The sequence below is a fragment of the Leptonychotes weddellii genome, chromosome 12 (genome assembly GCF_054177405.1).
Source record: "Leptonychotes weddellii isolate Sample4059 chromosome 12, ASM5417740v2, whole genome shotgun sequence".
NCBI classification, from domain to species: Eukaryota; Metazoa; Chordata; class Mammalia; order Carnivora; family Phocidae; genus Leptonychotes; species Leptonychotes weddellii.
This window is the reverse complement of record NC_138380.1, coordinates 2828103-2835934: the sequence shown is the minus strand read 5'-3', so window position 1 is coordinate 2835934 and position 7832 is coordinate 2828103. Positions and strand designations below refer to the sequence as shown.

At 52.9% G+C, this 7832-nt stretch overlaps 1 protein-coding gene across 3 annotated transcripts in view; it reads right to left on the bottom strand.

Moving 5' to 3' along the window:
- The window catches only part of PAXIP1 (PAX interacting protein 1), a 42616-nt gene extending 35523 nt beyond the window's left edge, over positions 1-7093 (bottom strand). For 2 of the 3 annotated variants that reach the window (XM_081799785.1, XM_081799784.1), the window contains exons 1-2: positions 6881-7090; positions 2957-3091 (exon numbers count right to left, since the gene is read on the bottom strand). In XM_081799785.1, the coding sequence (XP_081655911.1) occupies positions 2957-3091; positions 6881-6961 (216 nt within the window). In that variant the 5' untranslated portion in view covers positions 6962-7090. Of the gene's footprint in view, positions 1-2956; positions 3092-6880 lie in introns of all 3 variants that reach the window. The other variant, XM_081799786.1, reaches the window with a different exon arrangement.
- Positions 7094-7832: the final 739 nt, after the last annotated feature.

Sequence of the window (7832 nt, the reverse complement as noted above, 5' to 3'; positions counted from 1 at the left end):
CCCCACTCCAGCAACCCTCAGTTTGTTTCCTGCGATTAAGAATTCCTCATATCAGTGAGGTCATATGATACATGTCTTTCTCTGTTTGACTTATTTCGCTCAACATAATACTCTCCAGTTCCATCCACGTCGTTGCAAATGGCAAGATCTCATTCCTTTTGATGGCTGCATAATATTCCATTGTATATATACCACATCTTCTTTATAGGATGCCTTATTTTTTATTTTTTTTAAAGATTTTATTTATTTGACAGCGAGAGAGGAAATACAAGCAGGGGGAGTGGGAGAAGCAGTAGGATGCCTTATTTTTTTTTTTTAAAGATTTTTTATTTATTTATCTGAGAGAGAGAATGGGAGACAGAGAGCATGAGAGGGGAAGGGTCAGAGGGAGAAGCAGACTCCCTGCCGAGCAGGGAGCCCGATGCGGGACTCAATCCCGGGACTCCAGGATCATGACCCGAGCCGAAGGCAGTTGCTCAACCAACTGAGCCACCCAGGCGCCCAGGATGCCTTATTTTTAAAATGCACTTGTCGGGGCACCTGGGTGGCTCAGTCGTTGGGCGTCTGCCTTCGGCTCAGGTCATGATCCCAGGCTCCTGGGATCAAGCCCCGCCCCGGGCTCCCTGCTCGGCGGGAAGCCTGCTTCTCCCTCTCCCACTCCCCCTACTTATGGTCCCCCTCTCGCTATGTCTCTCTCTGTCAAATAAATAAATAAAATCTTTTAAAAAAATTAAAAAATAGCAATAATAAAATCCACTTGACAAATTTAATAAGTCAAAGGCCAAGGATCTGTGCTTATGGAACTGGGCCTCTGCCTCCACCAGCTCAACTCAGACTAAGAACTTGAGGGTCTGGCAGCATCATCGTGGGGTGCACACCAACTGCTGGGTCAGCTCTGACAGGTTCCATCATCCTGTCCTGGGGCACTGCAGTCCCTGGACAGAACGGGCGCTGCCACAAACCACAAGCAGCCTGGAGCTGTGGAGCGGACGGAAGATGAGAGTGCCTGGGGCCTCCTTTGATGCTACCACAGCCAAAGGGGAAGAGCAGGATGGGGGTCTATCAAGCTAGACTGGCGAAATGGTGGTAATTATAGACGCTGGGTAATAGGTATTTTACACAGCCTTACTACAGCCTGACTGTTCCACAAATACAACACGTAAAATGAAGAAGACTGCTTTTTGAGCTTGGCCTTCTAGCAAGGACGGATCACCATTCTGAAATGTTACCTCCCAGCTGGTTCCCTCACCCTCGAGCTCAGGGGATCAGCCCACATCTGTGGCAGTCCCTTCACATCGGACCAGTCCCAGCAGCTCACCTCCTTACCCCATCCTCCATGGACTTGGGCACAAGGATTTATACACTGAAATACACATTTATTTTCCTTTTTTTCTCCTTTACATTTCAGTTTGGGCAATTTATACATAATGTGTACACATAGGTTTTAAATTACGTAATATCCTCTTACATATAAACAAAGGGATAGTAGAGGGGGTATTACAAAGCGCTTGCTGCGAAAAGGGACTGGAGCGTCACGAGATCTAAGCACCACTGCTCTAAATGGTCTGGCAACAATGACCTTAGTCCCCAACACTGGTTACTAAGGCTGCCCTTTTCAGGTTCACGCAGCAACCCGCACAATCTAGGGGAAGTCACCGTCCTGAGACAAGGGGCTCCAGGCTGCTGAGGGAGCGGAGATACCGTCCCCACAGCTAAGGAAGAATGGAAGCAAACCAGAGACAAAAGCAGGGTCCCAGGGAGGCAAGTGCGCCGGTCACAAGCCTGTCTCTCTCACCAAGTGGGGTCAGGTTAATCGAGCAGGAAACCTGCCGATGTTCCGGCTTCACGAGGGAGCCGGCCATGCCGAAACAAGGAGTCCAGGGCAGGATCGTGACCACCGCGTGTCACTGCTGTAAATTAATAGTCACTCTGACTGACATGCCATCTCTGGAGAGTCTGGTTTCTGAGAACCTTCTCATGAGACAGATCTGCTTTCAGGTTTATTTTCAAAAGTCAGGTTCCTAAGCCTGCAAGGCAGCTTCAGACCTGGGTACTGATGAGGTGCAGACTTCCCAGCAGCCAGCCAGCTTCTCGGCACCCCAGTCTAACTACTGGCAATCTTTCCTAACTCCTAGCCTCTCTTGTTATTAAACCATAATAATTTTCATACTGATTTTTAGGCAAAGTATTTGATAGCATAAAGAAAAGAGTGGTAGTGGAACTGAACGATTTTAAAACAAACATATAACAGCTACGATTAAAAAAAAAAACTGAAGGACCAAAACTACAAAATTACATTTCAAAACACGCATTTAACATCAGTCAACTCAACTACAAGCAGCAAGAGAACAGCATAGTGTGTAGATCAACAAACTGAACAAGTCACCCATGAGGTGAGGCCCCCCACTTTCTAGAACCAACCACCCCGAGTCAGCTAGACAGTACCAATAATGGCCACCGGGTGGACAGTGGGAGAACAGTCACGGTGACCACTGTTGGAGAGCAGTTAAACAGCACAGCAAATGGCAGGCAGGACTCCCTCCAATGTGTCTAGCTGGAAATTAAGACCACTTGCCACAGTGGGGATGGAAAGTGGTCCCTCCAGGGGCCATATCCTGACAGGACTCTGCCTGCCTGGGAGAGAGCACACTTGCTCATGAATCCCCAATGCCCATCGCTGTAGGCTGACACACCCATTTCCAGGACACGTCCCTGGCGTAGAGAGCTCTGGGCAGAGAGGAACCCGGGCCACACCACCGCAGGTGCATGAGCGGACCCATCAAGAGTTACCTGTAATGTACAGAAACCTGGCCACAGCATGATTTAACACAACGGGCTTCACGCTGCTTCCCATACAAAGCAGTATTTCGGCAAACACTCTGAGTTACGGTAAGACTTTGTATTGATCTCAAGACACATGATGAAGTGTATAAAATTAATGAGACTTACTACTAACCTTAACTACAGGTAAATCAAAGACTTCCCGAGCTTCTCCAACCTCAGGATTGTCCCCGTCTTCCGAAATTATGTGTGAGGCTAGTGCGTTGTAGGACACTTCCTTAGCTTTCCCAGCTTTGAGAAGCTGGATAACCTTCAAAAAACCACACAAATTAAAATGAAAAACACCGCATTTCATTCTTGTTTTACACAAATTGTTGTGAACAATGGAAATTCTAATAAAAACACACCATGTTCACCACACAGAATTAATAACCTTTTACTCTGAGTCATATGCCATCAAACATTTGAGGACAGTAGAAAGCAGCAGATCCTGATCCAATGACCAAGGAAGCATGGAGGCTGTGAGCCAGGTACTAGGTAGTGTCTCTGTCTTGAAAACAGAAGGTCTGACAGACAACGTTTCAGGGCTGAGACTGGGTGCCCAGGCTCAAACTTCAAGGCTTAGGGACAGGTAGTTTCACCACAAATGGTAAAGTTTCTAGAAGAGGAGCTACATGAGCAGAATCTTGATGAACTTAAGGAGTTAGCGAGACAAAAATACATACAGCGGGGAGAGAGCAGCATTCACACACTGGACAGGTGACAGGGTCAGACTGTCACGTGCTATGCAAAACTGTTTGCAATTTATTCTCATACAGAAGTGTCTTCTGGAACGACGCAAGTGTTTTAAGCAGGGAAATGGCATGACCAGATTTTATCGAAAGATTACGATCAGTGCAAAAAGAATGGACGAGTTTGAGACAACGGCAGTAGTCCAGGGGAAAGCAGCAGGTAACTGAACCAAGGACTGTCACTAGGGAAAGGAGGAAGAAAGAAGTGAGAACGCACAAGACTCGGTGCCTGGAAGGGGTAGGAGTGCAAGAGACAAAGTGCTGGGGACACAACAGGAGCATTCACGGAGAAACAGGTCATGAGTGCAGCGGTGGGGAGGCAAGAAAAGTACTTCAGTTTAGGGCACATCCTTCTGATGCCATGTGGAAAGTCTAGGAAAAGACTTCACTGGTACCTGGAAGACGTGGGCCCCCACCAGACGGGGAGTCAATGGTGGCCAAAGTTCTGAGAGTGGGGTCCCCAGGTGCAGAGAGGTAAGTGAACCGGAGGCTACTCACCTGCCAGAGACTTCAGAGACAGGTGGAGGTGAGGGTAGAGCCTGAAGAGCCCAGGTGTGCACCACATATGAAGGTGACCTGATGCCTACATAGCTCAATTTTCCCACAAGTTGGGTAAATTTTTTCAGAATATTTTACTGACCACCCAGAGATGGCAACTGGAGCCAATGCTAAGTATTTGTTCTAAATAAAAAGAAACAGTGGTTTGTAGCCACAGGTCACCTCCACTTTCCTCCCGTCACCTCCAAGCATCTTTAGTTTCCACATTCACTCAACTTGACCCACAGAATATGGCACCCTCCTTTTATCTATCCTCCAGTCTGCATTTCCAACCATATTGCCTTTTTTAGGAGTCTTGAGATTTCAATCTCTCCCCTTCCACCCACGAAGAATGAAGTTCTCACTGGTCCTCACACGCGCTCACACACATCCAGGCCCCTACTCTGCTTCCTCTTGCTGACAAATCGCTTGGAACAACAGACCAACCTGTCTTCACTTCCTCACTTCCTGCTCACTCTTCACCCACTGTCGCCTGCCTTTTCTACAACTCTACTGAAATACTGATTTCTCATGGACTGAAAGATCCCCAAACCACAGGCATCTTTCCAGTCTCCACACTACTGAATCTGACTAGATTTAACTCACGTCACTCTGCACCAGGTGTACTGGTCATCCCGGTGTATCCCAAATATATCAACGCCTCCGTTCCTCAGCACATACATTCCACAAAAAGGACATCACCTCACCCTCTTCTTAACTTCTGTGTATAGCTCAACACCCCACTGAGAAGACACCTACTTTCAAAAAGTTCAGTGGTGCCTCTTCCTAGGCACCCCAGCAGAAAAATCTGTCCTTGCCGCACCTACCGCCCTATACCATAATGTCTTCAGGTGTGCTCCCCACCCCTCAGCAATGAGGGAACCTCAAGGAGAGGTATCAGGTTCCACTTATCTTCAGATTACATCCGCCATCTAGGCCAACATCTTAACAGGTACAAGATGTTCAATATACGTGAACTTTCTGAATCCATTTTTACAAGATTCAGGGAATCAATGTTCTGGCTCTAAATCGTTTAGAAAATATACTGTTTCACATCAAAGTGGTTTGCCAAGGACATTTTTAAGCACTTAAATTTGACTCATAGTTGAGCAAATATGGTTTCAATTCAACTTGTTCCAGGTTTTAAGTAACATTTGGTTCAAGTCCCTCATAAGAGCCAAAGTCCTAAAACGAAATAAAGAGTGTAGGAAGGAGGTGGGGGAGAAGGATGGATAGTGAAAGACAGGAAAATTATCAATACTGGAAAAAGCTGCCACTGTTACAGGCAGTCATCGTGATCACTCTGGGTTCAACACCTGTGTATCTTTAGATTCAAGGCTCAATCTCTTCACCCTATAGTTACAGTAGAAAAAGGATCCACCTTGGGGGTCATGCAAGGGAGTTAGTTTAGTTTACTAAGATACTAACAGACCAGCCTCTAGAAGGCCAAGACCAATCAGCCTTCCATAATTCCTTCCAGGGCAACCAAGATTATTGGTTAAACACCTGTCTCCACTCTTGAGGACTAAGGTCTGATCACCTGGCTTTGCTTTCCCTCGCCTCCACGCTTAGCACTCGAAGCAAAGGAGACACCCCAGGTAACTTTAACTGCACAAACTTTAATAAAGGGAATACTGTGAGGATTGACCTGAAAAAGATACTCAACTAAGATTTGCTTCCATGGCGGAAGAGTAACACTCTGATGTTTAAACAGAAGTATTATTTAAACTTACAAAAAAACACAATATCCTTTGGCGTGAGCCTGTTAATGTTTACAGTGATGGTGCTACCTGGGTATTTTCCACATTTACTGTTTAATCCCCCCAATTAGGAAAATCAAAGAATGGGAATTCGCGGGTGGCAAACTGACCGCTTTGCACACGACTGAGGCTGCACAGCCCAGCCGTGTGAGCTCCGGTGGCTGGCCACACCAGGGGCGGTTCACTTAAGCCCCCAGCAGCCTGGACCTAGGGTTCCTAGTTGAGCTCCATCCGCTTCACCCTGTCTGCTCTCGGAACCCAGGCACACGGGGTGGGCAGCAAGAAGGATGCTCCCAGTCCGAATTTGCCCCAGAAAGAGGCAAAGTAGCAGTTGGCTGAGGTGGCAGGCTTGGGGGACTTACCAAATGCGACAGGACGCCGGTCCCCCACCAGGCGGAGGCCGGTGACAATCCGTGCTAGGCCCGAGGTATGCCCCCCCCATGCCCTCCCCTCCTCTCTGGTCAGAAAGTAGCCTCCTCTCCACGTCATCCCCTCCCTGAGCTCACCTTCCAGGTGCCCTGCCCGCTGATGGTCCCAGTAGAGCACGACCCAGATCTCCGTCCCTCCCCTCATGCTCCCCCTAATCGTGGTTCCCGAAGACCCCCTGCCCTCCAGCCTCCGGGCCGCGGGTCTCAAAGACCACCCCCATGTCCCCTCCCTCTCCTCTGCTTCCCGCCGGTCGCAGATCCCGCAGAACCCCCACCCCCAAGTCCCCTGCCTTTCCCTCCAGAAGGTCCCGCAGACCACCCCCCAGGTCCCCGCTCCAGGTCCCCTCTCCCAGGTCCCCTGCCTCTGGTACCACGGGTCCCGCAGCCCCCGCCCCCCCGTCCCCAGGCCTGCTCGGCGCCGGGTGGCCCAGCCTCCGCACAGGCAGGCCGGCAGGGCCGGCGGGGCCCGGGCGGCGGGGTCCCTACGTTTTGCGCCCAGGCGCGCGCCCGTGGCGGGAGCGGGGACGGGCCGGGAACGCGGAGGGCGGAGGGCGGAGGGCGGCGAGCGGGGGCGGCGCGGTACCTGCGGGTCGATGTCGCCCACCGCGTAGTACTTGACCTCTCGGAACATCTCCTCGGGAACTTTGAGCGCCGGGTCCGACATGGTCGCGGCGGCCAGAGCTCCGCGGCGGCTCCCGCCCCGCCCCGCGGGGCCCGCTCCCCAACGGCGCGGCCGGGGCCCGGTCCTGCGAGTCGGGCCCGCTCCCCCTCCCTCTGCGCCCCCGCCCGCGCCGGGTGGCCCAAGCGCGGGAGCCGCGCGCGCCCTGCGGGACGCACCATCCCGCCGGCCACCGAGGGGGAGCGCCGAGGAGCTGGCTGCCAGCCGGCACCGCCCCGCGCTTCCGCCGCGGCCCGCGGCCCCGAGGGCAAGGGCACCGCGCAGCCCGCTCCGCAGACCCGGAGCCCGTGGTCGCCGCTTCCTCACGAGGGGGGCCCCAGGGACGCGGAGAAACGCGCCCCCCCCTTGGTGCGGCCCGAGTGGGCCGGTCCCGGGAAAGAAGGGAACGCGGAGGCCCCTCCCATCAACACGCGCGGCCGCTCGAGCGGCGCAGGCGCGCGGCGGAGGGGGCGGGGTTTGCGGCCTGCCGGCCGAGGCGGGGGGCGCGAGCTGGCCTCGGGCTCCAGAGGAGCTTACGTCGCCGGCGGCTGCCCGAAGGGATCTGAGGTAACGCCTCAGCGCCCGCGGCCGATAGAGGCCGGGTCACGGGCGCCGGGTCCCAGCTGAGGGGCGGGCGCTGGACAGCGTCCCAGACCGAGAGCGCCACGGGCTGGCCGAGGGCCGCAGGCCTCGCCGGTGGGCTTCTCCCCGTCGCACCCGCACCGCACTCCTGCTGAGGGAGGCCTTGCTCCCCTCCCCCTATAGTCCCAGGCGGCGGTCCGCCGTGACGTGCGCTCTCTGACGTCACCTTGGCGGCGCCGCCCTAACGTATCCTCGCCCTGACGTCACCTGGCGGCGCCGCGGATCCCCGGGAGCC